The sequence below is a fragment of the Salvelinus alpinus genome, chromosome 30, assembly GCF_045679555.1.
Source record: "Salvelinus alpinus chromosome 30, SLU_Salpinus.1, whole genome shotgun sequence".
Taxonomy (NCBI): domain Eukaryota; kingdom Metazoa; phylum Chordata; class Actinopteri; order Salmoniformes; family Salmonidae; genus Salvelinus; species Salvelinus alpinus.
The window spans coordinates 13,142,216-13,167,651 of record NC_092115.1 but is presented as its reverse complement, the minus strand read 5'-3'; the positions used below and the strand labels follow the sequence as shown (position 1 = coordinate 13,167,651).

The following is a 25,436-nucleotide window of genomic DNA, read 5'->3' as shown; positions in this document are numbered from 1 at the left end:
GAATCTGAATATTGCATTTATTTAAATACATTAAATTTGCAATGTAACAAAACTATTGGCATATGAAATTCAAACACCATTTAAATGAACAAAACATGGCTCACTTCATTTTCTGTAGCTAGTGTACGTAACACTTGTTTGTATCGCTCTACCCAAAACCCTAGCTCTTTGTCTCCATGTCTTTTTCCCCCATTTACATTGTTCACAGACTATCTTACAATAAGAGTGCTGAATAAAAATATGAGGTAAGAAAGTGGTTTGAAGATTACAGATCATGCAGAACATGCTAAACAGCAACAAAAACATTTTGTTGTGAAAGTGAGAAGAAAAAAATACATAAGTGCACATAACAAAATAAATGGAATTACAGCTTTGCATCTTTGGTTACAAAGTAGGTATGAACGATTTCACAGCTTTTTTCCCCCCACCCCAAAAACACATGTTCAAGAAGACACGAGTGTATGACAAACGTTCCATTTTGGAGACAAAGAAACTAGCAATTGGATTGGAAGTTTGTTAAAAATAGTCTACCGCAGATTCACTTTCAGATTTCCTGTCAGAAGACTTGGTGTTCACCTGTACAAACTTTGCTATGTTCTTAATACTTTACACTATACAAAAATGTACATTCAAACTGGATCTTGACTGGTGCGGATAAACAATTCCATTGTAAAACTGCCTGTTTAGTGTTAGACGCATGTCAGAGTTTCTTTATTATTGCCTACATATTCAACTGGTTAATGTAACACTGCCCATTGTGTGTACAGACTATTATTTTAAACACTGATGACAAAAAAAAAAAGGCTCTTTAAAAAAAAAGTTGTGACATTGTTCCTTTCATGAAAATAGCAGCCCCGTAATAAATAGACATTAACCGTAGAACTTTAGACTGATGCATGGATCGGACTCATGTCGAAGAAGAAATGGCAGCGCGGCTCCGAAAATAGATCTCTCCCCCACTTCTTACTTACAACATGAAACAGCAAGGCTAAAAATACATCTCTTACAACAACAAAAAAATCTCTGGGACACTCGGATTCATCCTCTCATGTGAGCTGCACAGCTCCTTTGTGGCCAGGGGGGGGGGGGGGGGAGATCTGGTCCACAGGCTCTGACATAGCACTCAACCAGTCCAGGCTCCAGTATGGCGCCCCATAAGAAAAGCCCCCGTCTCTCGCGCGCAATGATTGCATTAACACTGGGAAAGCCAAACAGGCACAGAAGCACTGCTCTTGGTTGTGGTGGCCAAGCTGGTGGAGAACAAGACAATATAATTGTTTTGTTGTTTCGTATGCTAATTTAGAATAATTGGAGGGTGCTTTTCTGCTTTTTTTTTTTCTCCTGCTGGGGAGGATGCACTTCAAGCGGAGTTGCCGTTGGGCTGCGGTTGCAGCAAAGGCTGGCTGGCGTCAAGCTGGGGTTGGGGCTGGAGTTGGTGAGGCTGAGGCTGGAGTTGCTGGGCCTGGAGCTGAGGCTGGAGCTGGGGCTGCGTTTGAGGTTGGGCCTGGAGCTGTGGCTGGCCTTGGCCCACCCCTTGCTGGGGAGGCGTGCTGCAGGAGGAGTTTGTGGCGGCCGGCCAGACGGAGAGCTCAGACAGCTGGTCACTGTTGGCCAGGGATTTCAGCACGGCGTTCTCCTGTTCCAGCATAGAGTTCCTCTCAAACAGCTCCTTGATCTGCTCCTTCAGCACCTCCACCTCCTCACGCACTGCATACATCAGATGGCTTTTCACTAAGTCCTGAAGGGAGAGAAAACAGGGGACATGCTATTAGTATTTAGCTCACTAACATCCTCTGTGGGAGGACAGAGCAGAACAAGTTATTAGCATTTAGCTCGCTAACATCCTCTGTGGGAGGACAGAGCAGAACAAGTTATTAGCATTTAGCTCGCTAACATCCTCGGTGGGAGGACAGAGCAGAACAAGTTATTAGCATTTAGCTCGCTAACATCCTCAGTGGGAGGACAGAGCAGAACAAGTTATTAGCATTTAGCTCGCTAACATCCTCAGTGGGAGGACAGAGCAGAACAAGTTGTTAGCATTTAGCTCGCTAACATCCTCAGTGGGAGGACAGAGCAGAACACGTTATTAGCATTTAGCTCGCTAACATCCTCAGTGGGAGGACAGAGCAGAACAAGTTGTTAGCATTTAGCTCGCTAACATCCTCAGTGGGAGGACAGAGCAGAACAAGTTATTAGCATTTAGCTCGCTAACATCCTCAGTGGGAGGAAAAGGACATAACAAGCTATGAGGTCTTTAGCTCGCTAACAGCCAATGCGAGAAGACAGGCTAGTTGTTTTCTGCTCTATGTACATTAACTGAACAAAGCAAACCCTGTAGGCACATGATGATTTCGCAAACAAAAATGGCCCGGAAGGGCAATGAAGTCAGCGATAAGTCAGACCACAATTTATGCTTGTATTCGTCCTTGTCAGCAACTGGCTCAGACCAGGGAGTCTCTAGATGGCAAATTATTTTAATTACTTTAGTTTCAGTTAAGTACCAAGGAGGGACCTAAACCAGGAACCTAAAACATGACATGAGTTGAGATTTGTTCCTTGCAATACAGTAGTTCCATTTCAACAATGAGATTTCAACAAGAGACTGTTAAAAACAAGAATGAAAGCAAATGATACCATAAAATAAATATGATTAAATAAAAAAGACACTTACCATCGCCTGTTCGATTTTATTATCAATGGCAACAACACTGGCTCCAGAGGCACTGTAAAAGGAATAGAGGAGAATATTAGACAATCATAGGGTTATTGAACTAATTATTGATTACTTTTCATACACTTAAAAAAAGGTTTCTTTAACTTTGACCATTTCTGACACTAGTTTTGACACTAGTTTCTAGTGTCAGAAATGTTAAAAGTTAAAGAAACCCTTCCCCTAACCCTGAGAGATACCATGGGCCAGTTGATCATGAAAGTAAAGTGAAAAGTAGCCTAGTAGCCCAGCCTGGTCTCAGACTAAACGTAACATAGTAAATGTAAATCCGGGACACTGAAATTAGTATATGTTACATAAAGACAGATGGTTACTTAAAGCAGAAACTAAAACTAGGGAGGATGTATAACGCAAATGTCTAGCAACCCAAAGATTGTGAGTTCGACGCATCACGGACAACTTCAGCATTTTAGAAACTTTTCAACGTTTTAGCTACATTCAACTACTTAGCATGTTAACTAACCCTTCCCCTAACCCTTTAACCTAACTCCTAAACTTAACCCAAACCCCTAGCCCAGCTAACGTTAGCCGGCTAGCTAGAATTCGTAACACACAATACGAATTGTAAATTCGTAACATATCATATGGGTGATGGAAATGGGTGATGGACATCCACAAATTAATACATACCATATGAAGCATAACACATGTAGTGTCTCAGATTTTTTATTTTACCTTTATTTAACTAGGCAAGTCAGTTAAGAACAAATTCAGATTTGTACCTCGTCAGCTCGGGGATTCGAACTTGCAACCTTTCGGTTACTAGCCCAACACTAACCACTAGGCTACCCTGCCGCCCTAGGCTACCCTGCAGCCCATTTAGGTACAGAATAATACGAAATGCTCTGAGACCAGGTTGATTAGTCATGAACTTTTTTCCATATTATTCCTCAAATATCCTAACTCTATCATACATCATAAGTGCTTCAAATGCAGTAAATTAAGTAAAGCATCAGTGACAATTATGATATTAAAAGGTAGCCTATTAAGATATGAATGCCACGCTACTAGAACTAGTAGCATGCTAAGCTACTAGCAGTGACCTAGACAACAGTTCAATGTAGGTCACAGCAAAGCCTATAGGAGAAAGGCCAGCCATATGGCCGCATTAACACTGCAATGTAACTTTTTGGACGACAGGACAAAATTCGCATAGAAATGCAAGTTATATATTCTCATTGAAAGCAAGTCTTAGAAGCGATAGAGCTGTCTATATGCGCTATTTCTACGCTTCTCATTTTTAAGTTTTTGCATCTTTTCCTTTTGGTTTTGTACACCAGCTTGAAACAATAATTGTCTACACTACACTTGTTTTGTCAAACTGAAATTAGGCTAACAATTCGAATTTTAACAACCAGGAAATGGCGGAGCGATTTCTTAATAGTGCATCTTTAAAAATGGAGACATGACTCACATTCCTATACTGTGCGATCAAAATATCACGAGATGAACGTGCAACGTAAAAGTTTGACAAAACTACACAACACATCTTGTGACACCTGTCCAGCAGTTATGAGAACCAGAATGAAAATAAGTCTTGACTGTTTTTTTGTGCCTCGATAATTGTGTGTGTGTGTGTGTGTGTGTGTGTGTATGTATTGTTGTACTCTCATGGCTGAGGCAAATCTATATGCATTATTTTTTTTTTTTTACATAAACTACACTAACATGCATTCATTCAACGACAGGTGTGAATTCTGCACCGTGACCTTTTTGGAAATGTAGTCTACATTTATCGAACGTGTTCACAAAACATCAGACTGAAACAACATTTCCAACCTAATTTAGAAAATATAAAATCAAAACCATCAACGACAACTACAAACCCAGTCCGCATCAACGACACACTTAAAACCAACGCTCCACTATCGAAAACGGGCGACGGTGAAACTAAAGTATTGAGCAATAGTTCCCCGCCTCGTTCCCTGTAATGGACCAATGATCCGGAATAACTACGAGAACCGGGACAGCGCGGTAGTTCGTAGGATAGTGTGTAGCGCATGGTTGAGAGAGTACGCTTTCATCGAACGTGATTGAGCGAAAGGACACTACAAAAACACTGGATGGCGTAAATATCACTAGGCTACATCGGGAAAAATGTAACAAGAACCCGCACACGACAAGAAGACATGGGTTGACAAGTATGCGGCGGGGATACATTTCACTGCTCCCGCAGTCACCTTCACCTTGGTGCACATGCAGGGAGAGAATGGTAAATGTATCCAGTTATTTATAAATCACGTCAATGAAATAGAAACAAGTTTTAAAAAACGAGAGTGTTACTACGCCACTAATCATAAATCAAATGGCGGTTTACGACTCAGACCAACGGCATGTATCCAAGTGGGAATGACTCCACAAAACTGTGGAAGTAGTAAAATGGAATGGATCCGCAATTATCACCTTGCTTTTGAAAACCCGTAACATAAATGCCTATAGCTCGCATGCATTTTTGGAGTAGGTTAGGCACGAGAATACAGGTTCAAATTAAGTTTAGTAAAAGGGCCACACCCCTCCCCACACCCAAAAAAGGATTTGTGTGGTTTCATGAAATAAGACATTGATACTATATCATATGAACCATACAGCCAACATTTGACAAACAGCATTACTTTCAAAGCTGTTCACATGACGCGTCATGCTTAATATATGCATGAAGGCCTTTGAAAGACTAACTATAAAATCTCCTTTATTATCTTAGCCAATTAAATCATCTGAAAGACATGCAAGATATTTTCCTGATTAAATGCGCAGTATACACTCAGTGGCCAGTTTACTAGATACACCCATATCTAGTACCGGGTCGGACCCCCCTTTGCCTCCAGAACAGCCTGAATTCATCAGGGAATGGAACCATTGCTCAATTGGTATCAAGGGACCTAACGTGTGCCAGGAAAACATTGCCCACACCATTACACCACCAGCCTGTACCGTTGACACCAGGCAGGATGGGCCATGGACTCATGCTGCTTACGCTAAATCCTGACTCTGCCATCAGCATGATGCAACAGGAACCGGGATTTGTTTTTCCACTCAATTGTCCAGTGTGGGTGATTTCACTGGACCCACTTCTTGTTTCTAGCTGATAGGAGTGGCACCTGGTGTGGTAGTATGCTGCACTAGTCCATCCGTGGCAAGGACCAACGAGTTGTGCGTTTTGAAATGTCGTTCTGCACACCACTGTTGTACTGAGCCGTTATTTGCCTGTTTGTGGCCCACCTGTTAGCTTGCACGATTCTTGCCGTTCTTCCACCGCTCATCAACAAGCTGTTTTCACCCACAGGACTGCCGCTGACTGGATGTTTTTTGTTTGTTTCACCATTCTCTGTGAACCCTAGACACCGTTGTGCGTGTTAACCCCAGGAGGCCGTTTCTGAGATACTGGAACCGCCTGGTACCGACGATCATACCACGCTCAAAGTCGCTTAGATTACTTGTTTTGCCAATTCTAACGTTCAATCCAACAGTAACTGAATGTCGCGATGCCCTTCTGCCTGCTTTATATAGCAAACCACGGCCACGTGACTGTCTGTAGGATTTAAGCATTTTCGTGAACCGGGTGGTGTACCTAAAACTGCCCGCAGCGCGCGCGCGTGTGTATGCAGTATTCACCACCAGATATGTGACTGATTGAATGGGTTGATATTCGGTGCCATTCTACAACGGTCATCACATTGTTGTGATCCATACTTTAGAAGGCTAGGAACCCAGTAAGACAGCTGCTGCTTTTTTGATGTCTCAGGCTCTAATGAGCACACACACACACACACACACACACACACACACACACACACACACACACACTTAGAGCTTCCCTCAAAATGAGTGTTGGATGGCCCTGGAGCACGACACAAGACATTCTGTTCTTTCACCATCCAATTTAGTTGTCTAAGGGCGGAAGTACAAGCAGATTAACATCAGCAGGCTTCTCCACAGAGGAATGCCCTCCTAGCTCTGCAGCCAGTCCAGTGACATCATTTGTACCACTAAATCTCCTCTTTGAGCTCGTCGACAAGAGGATGATGGGTAATGAAGACAGAATAAGACAAACATGTCATGCGTGGAGGCAGTGGGCACACTCCCCCAAAACCTCTAAAAACACAATTTTAAAATAATAAATGTAAAACTCCATCTGTGCTTGCCTGTTGCAATGGAACTAATAGAAACGTATTGAAAGTGTTTGTCCCTGCCCACCTGGTCCACCAGGCAGGCTAAAGCAAACACATGCGAAGCCAGGCAGGTCCCCACTGTCAGGGAGTTGTTACGTAGGCCAACAAAAACCTTGAAGAAAGCAGGCAAAACACAAACTTTAATGTGTTTAAATTGTTTAGTTCCAGGTGTACACACAGGCCTTCTATAAGTTTTCTGCAAGTTTTCAAAAAGGTCTGACCAGACGGATCTCTTGCTCTGTAAAAGCACAGACCTCGCCGTGGGCCCCAAGTCCAAATATCTCCAGACTGGTCTCACTGGCGTGGGACCAAAAACTAAAATCAGTTGAAATTCTTAAATCAAATGCATGAATGCAATCATGGACTGGCCTAAACATGTGGCCTAATCATGTGACGTAGGCCTAAACCAAACACTGTTGTCGCCATGTCACTGGTCCTTTGGCACTAATAAAATCTTACACAACATCAAACATGTCAGCTTAGCAGTTAAGAGCGCTTTGGCCAGTAACCAATAGTTCGCTGGTTCGAATCCCCGAGCTGAGTAGGTGAAAAAACAAAAATTCTGTCTGTGGCCTTGAGCAAAGCACTTAACCCTAATTGCTCCTGTAAGTCGCTCTGGATAAAAGCGTCTGCCAAATGACTAATGTAAACATTGGGCTCTCTAGCTAGCGAGTGTACAGTATGTACACTGCCTAACTGGGCGTAAACGGTTAAATACCAGCATTACGGATTTAGATGCTGGGACAGACTGAAGGGGAGTTTGTTTATTAATTTGCTCAGAAAAGACAAACATGACATAGCACAGGCCCGGGTTACAGGATAAAATAAGAGTAGTGTGGTTCTTCCAGGTTTGCTCAAGATGAGCCTGGATAAAACCAGCCACTGGTGGACACTGGCAGGGGTGGGGTGTGGTGGACACGGACACCCCCCCCCCCCCCAACATATTTAGGGGGATGGTAGAGTCTTACTATGCGACTGTGGCAGAGGTCAATGTGACCACGACGAGGACAGTCTGTTCTGACCATTAGACACAGTGAATAGAAGACACTGCTATTCAGTGTAAAGGACTGAGGGATTGCCAAAGATAGCTAGTGCTGGATTAGCGCCCATGATGATATTCAGCACCGATCAGAGCTGCCACAAACTAGCGGACCATAGATCAGTCTGGGCAGTGCCCATTCAAATGAAGCTACTTTAATACGGTACCTACCATGTACTGTTTTTGACATTCTGGTGGGCCTATGCATCTATATAGAAAAAACTAAACTCCTTCCATTGGCATAATTCTTGCAGTGCGACCACCCGAAACTCAGTGAAGGTCTGAAGGTGTTGAATTTGGCCCCAGCGGCAAAATGAGTTTGACACCCCTGGTATAATCTGAGAAGGTACATAGAGTATCTATTGTGACACTAACAACAATCATTTTGTGATGCTAGCAGCCGTTTATGGTTGATGTGGAACAGTCACAGCTTCCTTCAAAAGCATCTCGTCCGTCCAATGATTTGGACAATCAACTGCATTAACAAAGTCAGCTGGCTTTAATTAAGCTGGTGTTGAGTCATGAAGGGTTGGTTACACACTGCTACATAGGCCAAGAAAAATAACATAACTAGTTACCAAAGCCCATGGCAGCTTTGAGTGTCTGAAAGGAAAGAAAAAAAGCAAGAAGCAAAATTACACTTGTGGTGATATTCTTGTTGTAAGGAAAAACAAGTGTGGCCAGGTGATGTTACAAGTTCGCCGAAACCTGTTCTGACATAGTTTAAGCCAATAGTTTCTAGTTAAGCCACGTAGGCCTCCCTCTTTGTTCGAGACACTGACTTCGAACATGTACCGTTGGTGGCATAAAGCTACTTCTCCGGCTCTGCGTGGGTAAAGGTGTCAATTCACCTCTGTTCGTCAGAGCCCACAGGGGCAAGGGTTGGGCTGTGATCAAACAAAAAGCCGTTGGGGGGGATTTTTATCTCCCATCTTACGCAACTCTGTAAAGTTGACCTTGTTCAAGCACCGGACAGAGCTTAAATGGAGCTCAAATAGGGGTTTGGTGTTCCAAGCAGAACAACCGAGACGGCTGAAACCTCAAGGGTTCAAGAGAAGGTGAATCTAAGACGTATTACCCACCGAAGAGTGGACAGTGATGAAGAGCTCTGACATTGACGAAGACTGAGTGGGAACCTGGAATAGTTGTCATACCTTGCCCCTGGCCACCGTTGCCTCAGTGTCACTAGGATCAGTAACTTTGGTGCTTCAGTGAGGGAGAGAAACCCAGTTGGGGCCTTTGGCTCAGCTTAGCTTACGATAAAACCAGCACGAAGCTCAAAAGGCAAGACCAGTCCACATGTTCAGTACCTGCAGGTTGACTTGACTACCTTGACACCTTTGAGAGTACATACCTGCTACTAGCATGAAAGGCTTTACAAAACCATGTGTGACTGGAAGCGCATTCCTTTCATAACTAGGAAAAAAAAAATTAACAGATACACAGGGACCAGTCTGGAGAATTGGCAATGGGGCATCCATCCATAGTAAACATTAGGAGGAAACGGTGAAGCATGATGTTGAGAGACATCGGAACAATCTCTATGGAATCATGTTGTCAGGGCACAATCTGTTTCAAAATTAGGTTGAATAACTTACACATTTTTTAAATAATATTTGTCACGTTTTGTAAAACAGGTGTGAAATAACAGCTAAACGCTTATGGGCCCTTCCCAACAATGCAAAGAAAAGAAAAGAGAAATAATAGAAAATTAAAACACGTAGTAAAAGTAATAGATACACAATGAGTAACGATAACATGGCTATATACAAGGAGTACCAGTACAGAGTAACGATAACATGGCTATATACAAGGAGTACCAGTACAGAGTAACGATAACATGGCTATATACAAGGAGTACCAGTACAGAGTAACGATAACATGGCTATATACAAGGAGTACCAGTACAGAGTAACGATAACATGGCTATATACAAGGAGTACCAGTACAGAGTAACGATAACATGGCTATATACAAGGAGTACCAGTACAGAGTAACGATAACATGGCTATATACAAGGAGTACCAGTACAGAGTAACGATAACATGGCTATATACAAGGAGTACCAGTACAGAGTAACGATAACATGGCTATATACAAGGAGTACCAGTACAGAGTAACGATAACATGGCTATATACAAGGAGTACCAGTACAGAGTAACGATAACATGGCTATATACAAGGAGTACCAGTACAGAGTAACGATAACATGGCTATATACAAGGAGTACCAGTACAGAGTAACGATAACATGGCTATATACAAGGAGTACCAGTACAGAGTAACGATAACATGGCTATATACAAGGAGTACCAGTACAGAGTAACGATAACATGGCTATATACAAGGAGTACCAGTACAGAGTAACGATAACATGGCTATATACAAGGAGTACCAGTACAGAGTAACGATAACATGGCTATATACAAGGAGTACCAGTACAGAGTAACGATAACATGGCTATATACAAGGAGTACCAGTACAGAGTAATGATAACATGGCTATATACAAGGAGTACCAGTACAGTGTAACGATAACATGGCTATATACAAGGAGTACCAGTACAGAGTTAATGTGCAGAGGTACGAGGTAGTTATGTACAGAACAGATAACTAGGAATAAAGTCACAGATAAACAGTAGCAGCAGCGTATGTGAAGAGTCAAAAGAGTTAGTGCAAAAAAGGGTCAATGCAGATAGTTAACCAAATAATACCCAGAGTAATCTTCTCAGCCTCCTGAGGGGGAACTTTGACATGAAATGCCAACTCAGCGCGCCAAGGGAACCATTGAGATCTACAGATGATCTGAGCCTGGCCCGTTTGCGCTTCTGCCATGGAAACCGACACTCATGGGTGTGTGTGTGCCTACGGAGCACCCTACATACAGCACCTCTAGAAACAGGAAGTTAAACCAGAAAGTTGGGCCGAGGGCACCGATGCCATCCCTCCTCCCTCGCCATCCTGTGGTGCTGCTGGTGGTGATGGAAACCAACTAGAGATAGACATTCCAGGTGATTGCAGTAACAGTAAAGTCTCCAAACAATCACAGCACAACTGAAATCCGCATGTACTCTTCCAGGCGGAAGAAGTACATGATATTACTGCAGCGTCCCGGTTAAAAAGCACTCAGTCAGTCAGCCAATCAATGCTTTAGTACTAGCGTGGCTCAGGCACACAGCATTGTGGGTTGGTCAGGTGTTTGAAATGACTGCATATGTATGTGTGCAGTTCTCCTCAGTGGTGTCAGCTGAGTGTCGTTTTAACGACGTGCATTCATTTCCAATCTGGTGCTGCTGCTCTCCTCAGATATGGTTTCATGTACAGCGCCTTCAGAAACTATTCACACCCTTTGACTTTTTCCACATTTTGTTGTGTTTCAGCCTGAATTTAAAATCGATTAAATATATTTTGTCACTGATCTACACACACACACACACACACAATACCCCATAATATCAGAGGGATTCATGTGTCAACATTTTTACTAATTAATAAAACCACAAAAACCTGAAATGTCTTGAGTCAACAAGTATGCAACCCCTTTGTTATGGCAAGCCTAAATAAGATCAGGAGTAATAATTTGCTTAAAAAGTCACATAATAAGTTGCATGGACAGTGTTTTACCCCACACATACAATGATCTATAATGTCCCTCAGTCGAGCAGTGAATTTCAAACACAGATTCAACCACAAAGACCAGGGAGGTTTACCAATGACTCGCAAAGGGCACCTATTGGTTGATGGGTAATAAAAATTTAAAAAAGCAGACATTGAATATCACATTGATATCCCTTTGAGCATGATGAAGTTCTTCCTTACACTTTGGATGGTGTATCAATACACCCAGTCACTACCAAGATACAGGTGTCCTTGCCAGAGGAAACAGTTAGAGTTTAATGACTGTGATATGAGAAAAGTCTGTATCAACATTGTAGTTACTTCACAAAACGAACCTACTTGACAGAGTGAAAAGGGACACATGTACAGAATAAAAATACATCCTGTTTTCAACAAGGCATTAAAGTAATACTGGAAAAATGTTGGCAAAGCAATTAACTTTTTGTCCTGAATACAAAGTGTTATATTTGGGGCAAATCCAATACATTACTGAGTACCACTCTCCATATTTTCAAGCATAGTGGTAGCTGCAGCATGTTATGGGTATGTAATCATTAAGGACTAGGGAGTTTTTTAGGATAAAAAGAAACTGACGCGAGCTTGGCACATGCAAAATCTTAGAGGAACCCCTGGTTCAGTCTGCTTTCCACCAGACACTGGGAGATTAATTCATCTTTCAGCAGGACAATAACCTAAAACACAAGGCCAAATCTACACAGGAGTTGTTTACCAAGAAGTCAGTGGATGTGGCAGAGTTACAGTTGACTTAAATCTGCTTGAAAATCTATGGCAAAAACCTGAAAATGGTTGTTTAGAAAGGATGTGGAAAGAATAATAAAAAAATATATATATATACACACATACATACATATATATATTTTTTTTTTATGGGCAAATGTTGCACAATCCAGGTGTGGAAAGCTATTTTTATTTAACTTAGAGACTTACCCAGAAATACTCACAGCTGTAATCTCTGCCAAAGGGGATTCTAACGTGTATTGACTCAGGGGGTTAAATACTTATCTAATCAAGATCGTTCTTTTTCATAATTGTTATACGAATGTTTGAATTTCTAACACTTTGACAGACAGTATTTTGTGTAGCTCATTGACAAAAAAAAAAAAAAGAAGACAATTGAATCCATTTTAATCCTACTTTGTAAGACAACAAAATGTGGAAAAAGTCAAAGGGTGTGAATACTTTCTGAAGGCACGGTGTGGTTCCCTTTTCATAGACACTCCTCAAGAACGTCCTGCCCCCCCTGAATGCACCCTCCGTCTAGCTGTCTGAAAGAGGTAGGGGAGATCATAATATACTGGCAAATCATCTGTTCTGTACGTAGGCGTGATAGGGAAAGGTATCGGATGCGTCATGTTCAATAGGAATAATCAGATGATTAAATAGAGGACTTCATATTATGACTGAAAAGTAGTTTCCTTTCTAGCACCACTCGGTTCAGTGTCATACTGACCAGTGTACAGTCGTGGCCAAAAGTTGAGAATGACACAAATATTAATTTCCACAAAGTTTGCTGCTTCAGTGTTTTTAGATAATTGTCAGATGTTACTATGGAATACTGAAGTGTAATTACAAGCATTTCATAAGTGTCAAAGGCTTTTATTGACAATTACATGAAGTTGATGCAAAGAGTCAATATTTGCATTGTTGACCCTTCTTTTTCAAGACCTCTGCAATCCGCCCTGGCATGCCGTCAATTAACTTCTGGGCCACATCCTACCTTTTGCAGAATATCAGTCGGTCCCTGATGTTTTTCCTGGAGAGAAGTGGCTTCTTTGCTGCCCTTCTTGACACCAGACCATCTTCCAAAAGTCTTCGCCTCACTGTGCGTGCAGATGCACTCACACCTGCCTGCTGCCATTCCTGAGCAAGCTCTGTACTGGTGGTGCCCCGATCCCGCAGCTGAATCAACTTTAGGAGACGGTCCTGGCGCTTGCTGGACTTTCTTGGGTGCCCTGAAGCCTTCTTCACAACAATTGAACCGCTCTCCTTGAAGTTCTTGATGATCCGATAAATGGTTGATTTAGGTGCAATCTTACTGGCAGCAATATCCTTGCCTGTGAAGCCCTTTTTGTGCAAAGCAATGATGACGGCACGTGTTTCCTTGCAGGTAACCATGCTTGACAGAGGAAGAACAATGATTCCAAGCACCACCCTCCTTTTGAAGCTTCCAGTCTGTTATTCAAACTCAATCAGCCTTGTCCTCGTCAACACTCACACCTGTGTTAAAGAGAGAATCACTGACATTATGCCAGCTGGTCCTTTTGTGGCAGGGCTGAAATGCAGTGGAAATGTTTTTGGGGGATTCAGTTCATTTGCATGGCAAAGAGAGACTTTGCAATTAATTGCAATTCATCTGATCACTCTTCATAACATTCTGGAGTATATGCAAATTGCCATCATACAAACTGAGGCCGCAGAATTTGAAAATTTATATTTGTGTCAAAACTTTTGGCCACGACTCTAAGTCAGTTGAGGGGAGGTTCAGGGAACAACTGTTTGTTTATGCGCTTTAGTAGGCCTTAGTGTTACCGAGGAGGCAGGTTGCCTGGCGCTTAAGAGCGTTGGGCCAGTAACTCAAAAGGTCGCTGGTTCGAATCCCTGGGCCGACTAGGTGAAATATCTATTGATTTGGCCTTGAGCAAGGCACTTTACCCTAATTGCTCCTGTAAGTCGCTCTGGATAAGAGTGTCTGCTAAATGACTAAAATGTAAATGTACTGATGCAGTCCTATTGGCTGAGTGTGAGAGGTTTGGCTGGCCAACATTCCCACTGCCATGCGGTTTCCATCCATGCACATCCACAAAGGAAAGCTCACTGTTACTGAGCTGCTATGCACTGCACCATAAACACACACAGGCAGGCCTGTCCCATCCAGTCCAGTCCAGTACAGTACCTATCATTGTGGGCCTTAGAGTCCTGCAGCCTGCTGCCAGACTGGAAGGCCCGGTAGAACACCATGGAGGGGGTCCTGTGTCAACCAAAGTCAAAAGAAAACAGGAGAGAAAAGGAGAGAGGGGATGAATCAGAGAAGACAGGAGAAAACGAGAAACCCTTCTCGTATTATTAAAATGTCTTAAAATCAGAAGAACACCCTGTGTGCATGGTTAACTAGATAGGAGGACAGAGGCTGTGCCTGAAGGCGTTTCAGTAAATCGACCGTCACATGTTCAAAATTTGCTGGGGGGGGGGTGTTTCAAGTGCCTGTTGAGAAAACAATACATGTACATCTAACCCCGTACTCTTAAAAATATGTATAATGCAGCACAGGCAACTGAGGCAAAAACTGTAAAATCGCTTAAGTGTTGAGTTCTGCAGAGAAGGAGTTATTTTGCCAACCACTGTGTTGAAAGGGGACGAGCTCAGATGGTTACCATTCCCTCCCATGTCCTGACTATGGGGCCCTGGAGGCCACAAGCACACCATGTTCCATGAGGACAGAGAAATGCCCCCCACCCCCACCCAAAGCCCCATGTCCATAAACTGAACTACACATGTGCACTTTAATAGAATATTTCAGTTTTATTTGATGACTTTTATTTCATTCCAAGTCATCTCATTTCTATAGAGCTGCTGCCTATGCAATCTGACAACAAAAAACACACTATTTTAGTAGTTCTTCAAAGTAAATAAGTCGTTATTTTATGACTGCTGAATAGCAACTATTCATAAACTTGTCTCATGTATTTTCAGGTAGAGATACCGTGAAGCAACTGCCCTCTATCCCTTTCCACAAAGCATTCTTCTGTCTCTTTTCCCCCTCCGTGTCTGCCACACATTAACCTAAAACAGCAGGTGGACAAGAAAACACCCAGACCGGACAAGTAGGTGAGCAATGGATTATGGTCATTGTCATTTATTACCACGTTTTCTGCACTAAACTATGTAGAATATTGGCCTGTTGGAAACTACAACAGTTCAGCTTGATCAGATTTATCTCTAGAGAAAACTGCGCAGTCTCATTGCGCTCACAAAAAATAAAAAATGTCATTAAAATAATTTAACCGATGCCAGTCAATTAGCTGTTTACACACACTCATGTAAAAGAGGACATTACATCACCGGTCAAGCTTAGGAGAGAGAGTTGCTGCAGGTCGTTTGTGGGCTCGGCTGGGCTTACATTAGTGTTGGGCAATATCCAGACTGGCATACCTTCATATTGTTCCTGTACACACAAAACACATTTAGGCAACAAGGATCTTGATCCAGGAGGGGATTGATTGTCTCTGCCGTTAACCAAGAAGATTGATCTTGCATTAGCCACATAGCTAGCAAGTTTGCAAACCAAATGCATAGCTGGAGTCCTGAGCTGAAGACAATTTATTTGGCACATCTTAGATAGTTAGCAAATGCTATGCCACTGCTTAAGTTAACAGGGACGTTGCCCTGTGTAGGGTGCCGTCTTTCGGATGGGATGTTAAACGGGTGTCCTGACTCTCTGTGGTCACTAAAAATCGCATGGCACTTATCATAAGAGTAGGGGTGTTAACCCTGGTGTCCTGGCTAAATTCACAATCTGGCCCACATACCATCAAGATCACCTAATCATCCCCAGTTTACAATTGGCTCATTCATCCCCCAGGTTGTTGCTGTAAATGAGAATATGTTCAGTCAACTTACCTGGTAAAAGCACACAACCCTGCAAGGCTTTTTTGTTGTTGTTGACAATATTGAAAATCCTACCGTCGGTATTTCAAACTATCCCAGTATACCGCCCAAGCCTAGATCACATGATTCTAGAACACCATCGTCAATGTAACAGATGAACTGAAGTGGTTATCCTCTCCTGTTTTCAAGTTGTAAATCTCCCGACTCTGAAAGGACACCTAGCCCAATTATGACTGGTTGTAACCTTCTACCTTCTCCTAAACTAACAGACCTCAACCCATGAAGCAACACGCCCATCAGCCCATGACTGAGGTAGCCTAGATAGCAGCCATATCCCAAGGTAAGCTGTTCATTCATAGGCCTGAATTGGTTGAAGATCTACTAGTAAACTTTGCTCCAACATGACTGATAGTTGAAAGGTGCCTAACCTAACTCAATACCGCCCTCAAGCAAAACTAATGACCCAGAACAACCGGTTCAACAGAAGTAACCTTTTCAGCCATTCTTTTCCATTGATGTCAACCATTTCTATCTGGGTCAAACGTTGGCGGCGTTCACCCCTGCACACACAGAACCGCCTCGAGTGAGCCTGGTGGCTGGTTGGTTTGCTTGCAGGGTGTTGGACCTCGGAGCAATCTCACTGAGCATGTGAAAAGCCATAGGGACTTTGTGAAGGGGAGGGAGGGAATCAATTCATTTACATAAATCGGGATATTTTTTTGACAATATCGCAATATTTTTGCACTAGTCGGCTGTACTGCCACCAAAACTCCAGTATTTCTCCATCTATAGCTTGTTCTCTATCCAATTTTGAAAATGGTGAGCCAAGATATTGTTTGCAATTTATTTCCATGACTGATCAAAACGTAGTCAGATTTATCTTGTTCCTCTGCAGCAGACATGGTGAGCAATATGTTAGGAACACTGAATCTTAAAACATATAGAATTGTGACAATTGCAGTACATATCGTATCGGCACCCAAGTATGGCGAAATCGTATCGCGAGGTCCCTAGCAATTCCCAGCCCTAGAAAGAAGCAATCTCTCCTGGTGTTCATGAGGCCATCTGTCCCATCCATCAGAGCCTGGGCAGAACTAGGTCAAGACTATTTAGATTCCAGTGCTCTGTTGGAGTCCCCCTGCGGCACAGGTTTAATTCAGTGGGGTGTTGGGGAGTAAGAGAACGGGGCTCAATGCCCACTCTGTAAATTCATAAATATGGCCACACTTCTGGGAATGTTCCCCTGTACTGTTGGCCCCTAAATCAGGAAGCAGGGGTGATGGAAAACAAAACTATGGAGAGAGTCGAGGGAACTGACTTTCGTGGAACTGTGGTTTCTTGGACTCACTGTATGTCCTATAGGCCATGTCGTGTTTTCCCATACTCTTGTAAGGATGTGGATAGGCTAGGCAGAAAAGTTACGGATATGAAGTTTGTGACATTGCTTTAACCTACCTGGACAACCTATCAGCGCTTTCAGAGTTACACGGATAAGAAAGTGGAGCAAAGGAAAGGCCTCGACTATTCAAACACACATCACTTAAAACACAACTCACCTAAATACCGTGCATAAATAACATCTCTGCTTTAGCCCTTTGTGACGTACAGTAAATCTATTCAATCGGGGGCTGAGGAGCATTTCTTTCTGAAGCGCCTTTCTTTCTGTAGCCATGGCTGACGTGCCTTTCTCTGTAAACATTGGCGGAAATCTGTACCTGGAGCAGAGGTGATGACTGAGAAGAGAACCTAAATAGGACAATGGAGAGACCGGCAGAGTGGGTCCGCAGAGAACAATGCACCTTTTTTTAGAATAGCAATATAAAAAAGAAAAGCAGGCGGGATTTGAGAGGCTGATGAGTGCAAAGGTTAACATTGGTAGGCTAATTCTGTTCACCCATTTTAGCCAGAAAGGGCCTGCTGAATGGTATGAATGTGAAGAACATAGAGCTGGATGCAGGCTAATGTCTTTAGGTACATTGTAAATGAGTAGCAGGGGCTGCAGGCGAGTCAGGACACAGTGATCAGTGGTGGTCCAGGCCCCTCAGGATACAACCGGATACCCTGGGGTTAAACGCCAAGTGCCACTCGTTGTCACACACACCCTGACATGAAATACATATACTTCCCCTAGCAGACTATTGTACTCAAAACTTTTAAAGTTCATCCCAACCCCCCATCCTCTACCCACATTCCACACGCACACTCAAACCACAAACCTCCTTGTCCACACACACCCCTCCCCCCAGACTCACCTCCTTGTCCACCCCCCCTCCAGACACCCTTGTCCACCCCCCCCCTCCCGACACCCTCCTTGTCCACACTGGCTCATTTCACAGTGTCAATCCCTCCTTGTCCACACTGGCTCATTTCACAGTGTCAATCCCTCCTTGTCCACACTGGCTCATTTCAGTGTCAATCCCTCCTTGTCCACACTGGCTCATTTCACAGTGTCAATCCCTCCTTGTCCACACTGGCTCATTTCACAGTGTCAATCCCTCCTTGTCTCCTAGTGGGCTGCTGAGTCAAGATGCACAGCTCAGCTAACATAGACCTATAACACATTCCATCCACTAGGTGATTTACAGAGACTGACTGACACCATAAGGTCAATTAGGCTACAATTGTTGTTAAACTTTGTTGCTGTACACAAATAGCCCCAGTTCATTATACAAATATATCTCGTTAAACATCTTCCCCTAAAATGTCTGTTACTCCGACAACACCGCATAAAGCTGCAAAATGTTCTGCAATAAGTTTTTCGACCATCAGGCAAACATTAAACGTCTCTAACACGGAACCCAAACCGGCTGCGCGCGTGCGCCATCGTGCATAAATGTATTTTGTCTCCCCACACTAAACGCGTTCACGACACACAGGTTAAAATATCAAAACAAACTCAACCAATTATATTAATTTGGGGACAGGTCGAAAAGCATTAAACATTTATGGCAATTTAGCTAGCTAGCTTGCACTTGCTAGCTAATTTGTCCATTTTAGCTAGCTTGCTGTTCCTAGCTAATTTGTCCTGGGATATAAACATTGAGTTGTTATTTTACCTGAAATGCACAAGGTCCTCTACTCCGCCAATTAAACAACACACAAAATAGTCAACCGAATCATTTCTAGTCATCTCTCCTCCTTCCAGGCTTTTTCTTCTAGACTTTGTATTGCGATTGGCAACTTTCATAAATTAGGTGCATTACCGCCACTGACCTCGTTCGTCTTTGTCACCCACGTGGGTATAACCAATGAAGAGATGGCAAGTGGGTACCTGCTTCTATAAACCAATGAGGAGATGGGAGAGGCAGGACTTGCAGCGCAATCTGCATCAGAAATAGAACTGAATCCTATATTAGCCCTTGGCAAAGCAGACGCGCGTGAGCAGTGTGGGTGCAATAAATGAATAAAAGATTTCTAAATTTATTTTGCAATGCGAGCGGTGTAGTCAGCCTGTCAATCTGAAATAAAAAGTAGATAATGGGGGGAGAGCAGCTTAAATCATCCATCTTCAGGCTATCTATGGCTGGAGGGGGGGGGGGGGGTGAGATAAGAGTCAAGACACAGCTAAGCTCTACAGTAATCACTTGCAGGAAGAACTGGCAGGGGGGATACTGACTTACGAATGATGCAACAGTTGCCTAAATTCTAAAACATGTGGGCAGAATGTGCAACACAGATCAGATCATGACTTAGTCTCATTACAATAACAGTAACAGCAACAAATTAGAAACCCAATATCACCAACATCTTTGATGGCATTTGATTTCTATTGTGAGAATGGGGAAACAAACTTACAACTGGTTAGTTGGATCTAGATGTTATAGCCCTGATGTAAACAAGGGAGATAGCCCACATGCCTACCCTACACACCAATCTGGAAACATTATTATAGAATAGGACTCCATGGAACACCACTCACTCTGCGCCGGCGTCCTAGAGTTTTGGGAATACCTCAGTCACCTCTAAACAGAAATGTCATTCAACACTTAACTGATGCGCAACAACTGCCAGTTTGCCTTGCCTCTCCATGCCTGTCCGTCAATCAAGGGGCCTGGCACACGACACTGCAACAGAGGATGTTCCCCGTTGGCACAAAAGACACTGGGGTGGTACATAATGCACAGAAGAGCATTTCCTCTGAAAAAATGTGAAGCACGGAGCCTGAAAGGTCACGGGGCCTATTTTTGCAGCCTATATTCGAGTCAGGTAATTGTTTCCGTAAGGTAACTTGAATATTTATCTGGCATAGAACACACAACAAGCCGACTAGGTAAATAGGATCAACTATTCTACTACGGGGTTGTCAGATTTACTTATTTTATAACTCGTTTCGTTTGCAGAGGAAAAGTACATGTGAATTGTTACAGCATCTTCAACGCGTGCCCCAGCAGAAATAATTTTTCCATGTTACATATTTTTGGGCCGTGGTGAAAATTATTTTGCCGTGGCACAGCGCCACAGCTATATGACGGCATTGGAAGCACTGAAACAGATGCAAAGTTACAGCCAGGTCTCGCCAGCCAGGGCCACAGTGTGGTTTTGGTTGAGGCATTGCAGTTTCCTACGCCACTCAGCTCCTGACAAGGGACGGTGGGTGACTGACAACAACGAGCTTCAATTAAGTTTCAGACAGAGAGAAAAAAGTATGTATGGCAGAAGAACGTGACAACTAGTAGTGATTTCTTGTCCTGCATTGCCGTTTTAAACACAGCAACTTAGGAATGGCAAAACTGGGTAACTTACATGTTCACACACACAACTAAAATCTATTTTTCAAAACGCTAAAAAGGAAAGTTAAGCTCATGAATCAACAAAGAGCAGAACCAGAACTTTCAAAATAAATAAAAACATGTGCTGCAAAAACACACAAAACTATTTTTTGAAAAAGCCAGTAAGGCAAGTTGGGCTCATAAATCAACAAAAAGGGTCAAACGATTGTAGGACATGTGACCGAAAACAAAATGCCTGTGCTGCTGCATATATGCTGCCTAGTCTAGGCTATATTTCAGTCTATAAAACAGGTATATGGAAACCACCAAGAGATTTAGGCACTTTACTGTTTCCTCCAACGCTTGCCGACCCTGACGAGCACTCAACTCAGGAACTGAAAGTTTTAGCATATGAACAGGAAGTGTGAGTGACACCTCACCCCTAACAACCCTAACCCCCTCAACTCAAACCCCCTCAACTCAAACCCCCTCAACCCAATCTGTATGATAATTTAGGATGTGATCATCTGCTTTGAAGTCTAGTTCCTAAACTGTATGCACTAAAATGACTATTTTCAGTCAAAGGTCACCATCTGTAAAGCTCCTATGTCAGACTGTAGTCAATCCTTCAATATATCTGTTTGTAGGCCTATCTTATCTATAAAAAAAACGTGACTCCTGTATCAAATGTATACACATCATACAGCCTAACAACAGTCCTTGAGCAATCCACGTGGCTAGACTTACCCCCCCCAAAAAACACCCAACAGCACTGCACCAACTCCTGGCCCATCCTCTCAGAACCTTTTCCTAAGTGGGGTCTACTAGCTAAGTGAATGGAAATTCTGATAGCATGAAATGTGGCAAAACACCAGCTCCAGCCTCCACCATACTTCAATGAGGAAGCCTTTTTCTAGGTCAGGAGCTAACTTTTTTTTTTTTTTAAAGGTCAAGCACACAGGAGGACTAAGACATAATGAATATCTAGCCTCCAGTGTAGAAGGTGGCTGGCTATAAGCTTATTTTGCAAGTTTGTTACAGAGGCCATCAACTTAGAAATGTCCTTAAAGGCCGAGTGCAGTCAAAAACGTGACTTTCCTGTGATTGACATAAAAACATCTGCATTGGACCTCTAACGTGCGATGGCAACAGAATTAGGATAGCTGGAGATTAGCCTGGGTCAAGTCAGCAACATTGTATTTAGACTAACAACTGACAACAGAATACATCAAAGCAACACGAGTACATACACTTCTGTACACCAGTAAGGAGTTAATAATAATGTATGCTCATTGCTATCTAACCCAGGTGTTAAGTTGGGGGGGGGGGGGGGGGGGGGGTTTACTTGAGCTACACTCCAGCTCCCTTTCGAGAGTCTGCCTACTGAGAAACATATTTCCTGCCTGTGTGCCCCTCTGCTCCCTCCACTCCCATGTATAGCTATGCTACATCCCAAATGACACCCTAGTCCCTACATAGTGCTCTACTTTTGAACAGAGCCCTGGAAGAAAGCCCCGTTTGTCTGTCCAGCCACGCCAACCAAACCACTGATAACAAGACGTCATCGTGACAAGGGGAAAGAAATCTCCAGAACGCACCCGCTGCTCTCTCTTCTTCTCCAGTCCATCTACATGTCCAGGGAGATGGCTGACTGGATGCTATATGCAGCCATGAGTTCAAACACAGACCCTCCCCCTTGTGAACACACACACATGCTTATGCCCCCCCCGCTTCATAAAACCACTCCACAGCTGCAATGTTTTTCCACACTGCTATAAAAATCCTGCCAATTCAAATCAATCCTTATTTGTCAAATGCTCCGAATACAACAAGTGTAGACCTTACAGTGAAATGCTTACTTATAAGCCCTTAATTGTACTGCTTAAGAGAGAGAAACAGTGCCAAAATGGTTTAAACCTCAACATATGAGATTGAGCTATTGTTTCACATAAGCTATTATTAGCTAGGCCTCAGTCATGTGTCTGAATGGCCCTGCCCTTAAGAGTCTCCAGTATGTGGCCCGACAGCATTTTGTTGACTTTCTAGCCAGGTTATTTATTCCCTTCCATATGATAAATGGTAAACTGTGACAGGGTGAAAGGTGGTGGCTTACCTGTCCTCGTCCCCGTCTATGGCTATTCCAAACAGGCTGTTCACAGAGGGGTTGTTGGCCAGCTGCAGGCTCTCAGGGATCTTCATCAGGTTTTTCTCGGAGAAGGCAGGAGGCTGGCCCTCCTCCACATGGCTGAACCCAGCCGCCGGGAGGCCCTGCGCCCCCCTGCCATCGCGGGCTTGTTGCGCGGGCAACAAGGAGGCAGTCAGGTTTGGCATGGCGGTGGGGGCTAATGTGGTGGCGCTGGAGGCACTGGACACAATGATGGGCACGTTTTGGGTGCCGGGTGGCGAAGGGTGGAGGCCGACAGGTTGACGAATACCCGTGGGGCCATACTGACCTACAAGCTGTTGCAGAGTAGAGCTTCCGCCCAGTACCATGGATGATCCAACACCTCCCACACCTCCACTCATCAGGCCTGAAGCTGGCTGACTGACAGGTAAAGAACCTCCTCCCCCCACTGCTGCCATCTCCCCTACCTGCCCCAGCATCGGAACCCCGGTGGCGGGAGTCATGACCAGTGACGGGCCCTGACCCACAGTCTGTCCCACATAGAGGGTCTGGCCGGCTGAGGCCACTGCCTGCATGCCAGGCTGGTTCTGTTGGTAGTAGTCTGCCTGGTTCTGGGGCAGGCCTGGGGGCTGGTTGGGCATGTGCTGTCCCAGTGGAAGCTGCTGGGGAGGGTAAGCCAGCGTCTGGGTCAGGGCTGCAGGGGTCATGCTTGGGGATTTCTGTATGTGAATGCCACTTTGAGGAAGACCGTTGAGCCCCACAGGAAAGAGGTTCTGGTTGGCAGCAGGTTGGATAGTACTCAGCGTTGGCTGCTGACCTGGGACAGCCATGAGGTTGTTGGTGGGGAAAGTGTTGTGTGTGGCTGTTCCAGGCTGCCCCATGTTGTAGTTTTGGTGGTGGGGCTGCTGCTGTTGCATTGTGTCCATTGGGTGAACGTGCAAGGCGTTAAGAGCAGCAGCGTCCACTATGGAGTCTAGGCCCTGGCCGGAGTGAGTCGACGGTGCAACCACCGCACCACCCGTCAACCCCAGCCCGCTGTCTCTGTCAGCGCTGGGGTCAAATGCATTGGCATGCCTAATGTTATCCGTAGTCCTGTTAACCACAGTGTTACCTTCTGAGTCCTTCTCATAGAACTCTGTGCAAGTCCATCGGCCCTTTCTGAAGGGCTCTCCAGTACCATGGTCAAGTTTGATGACCCTGAAACGTGAACTGCAACTTGCTGTCGATGACATAGCAGAAGTAGGGGTTAAACTAGTCACTACTGGCTGGGATGTGCTCACTGACACTGTTGTAGCCCCCCAACTGACCACTGGGGCAGGCTGTGGCATGAGCCCGGACTGAGCAATAGGGAGGCCGCTTGACGAACCACTTCCCAGTGTTTGCTGGCTAACATGAGGCGAGCCTGCCACTCCTGCCTTTCGAATAGCAAAACCTTCATTTGGAGGCCCCGACATTGCAGGTATCTGCCCAACTTTAGGTACACTACGCAGTGGGGCCATAACGCCAGGTGCCTCTTGCTCCCCTACATGGTTTAGGGTTTCCTCAGATGAACTTCGATCACATACCTCCGGCTCCAAGTCGGCCCGGGACACATCGAATATTTCCGACGACACGTCTTCAGTCCGTGATTCGTCTGGGTCGTCCAGGCTCTCCGTGTCGTCCGTGGCACTGCTGGCCGCCACCTGAGCCTGTGTCACACTTGTGATCTGAAAACAGCTTTTCTTTTTAGCCGGCATTTTAGACATTTTGAGAGCCTGCGTTCACAACTCCCGTCTAAATGTCTCGCGTTAAAAGCAAGTGAGTTAGCTAATATCAGCTGACAACTGGCTATCTGAAACAGCGAATTTGCATCGATGTAAGTTTTTTTAACTATTATCAAGAGGAGTATGAGTCATCCTTGTTCCTTCCTCCTCTCGTCTCCTGTTGCATTTTACGAGTTCATAACATTGAAGACCAACCCTTCCAAGTCCAGCAATGTAGCGTTTGCCAATAGAAGTAGTAATTCGATAACTGATCCAAAGCTTTGATCCGTCCGTACCGGCCTGTTCAGTAAAGTAATGTCCGGACCCCGTAGTTGTCAGATGGCGGCTGTCGCAGATAGAGTTCCCCAGCTGCGGCAGCTACTTTAGTCCGACTGTGAACGGGCCCGTACCTCCACTGAACTAGCTAGCTGGCTACAACAACACTCCTTTACGTTGGGACAAGTATGTAAGACATCTCTCGGAACAAGTCTCCTCTCTCCTCTTGACTTAGGAACTTAAAACGATTCAATACTAACACTTGTTTCAAAGGTATATGTAACACATTTCCAAGAATAAATCGTCTCTATTTCACACTTCTGGGAACTGAAAATCCGAACAGCGGCTACCTCCCTCATTCTTGTCAAGATGGCTAGCTAGCCCAGGCTAGTTATGTACAACC

At 44.1% G+C, this 25,436-nt stretch overlaps 1 protein-coding gene across 2 annotated transcripts; it reads right to left on the bottom strand.

The window, feature by feature from the left end:
- On the bottom strand, window positions 1–25,436 carry LOC139559888 (TSC22 domain family protein 2-like). 2 transcript variants are annotated; one of them, XM_071376324.1, is made up of 4 exons: window positions 23,004–25,436; window positions 14,470–14,544; window positions 2,672–2,723; window positions 1–1,738 (listed from the first exon to the last, which is right to left on the bottom strand). In XM_071376324.1, the coding sequence occupies exons 1-4, from the start codon at window positions 24,758–24,760 to the stop codon at window positions 1,361–1,363; spliced, it is 2,262 nt and encodes a 753-aa protein (XP_071232425.1). In that variant the 5' UTR covers window positions 24,761–25,436; the 3' UTR covers window positions 1–1,360. The 2 variants fall into 2 exon arrangements, with proteins under 2 accessions (XP_071232425.1, XP_071232426.1); XM_071376325.1 differs by lacking the exon at window positions 14,470–14,544 and having other exon boundaries at window positions 23,004–25,435.

Bases quoted from the DNA above. Each gene is read 5' to 3' on its own strand.
- LOC139559888 (XM_071376324.1), bottom strand. From the start codon at position 24,760: ATGTCTAAAATGCCGGCTAAAAAGAAAAGCTGTTTTCAGATCACAAGT. The intron at 14,545-23,003 runs GTAAGCCACCAC...TGGTTGACACAG, and splicing joins ATAGACGGGGACGAGGACAG to GACCCCCTCCATGGTGTTCT. The intron at 2,724-14,469 runs GTACTGTACTGG...TTCCTTTTACAG, and splicing joins TCTAAGGCCCACAATGATAG to TGCCTCTGGAGCCAGTGTTG.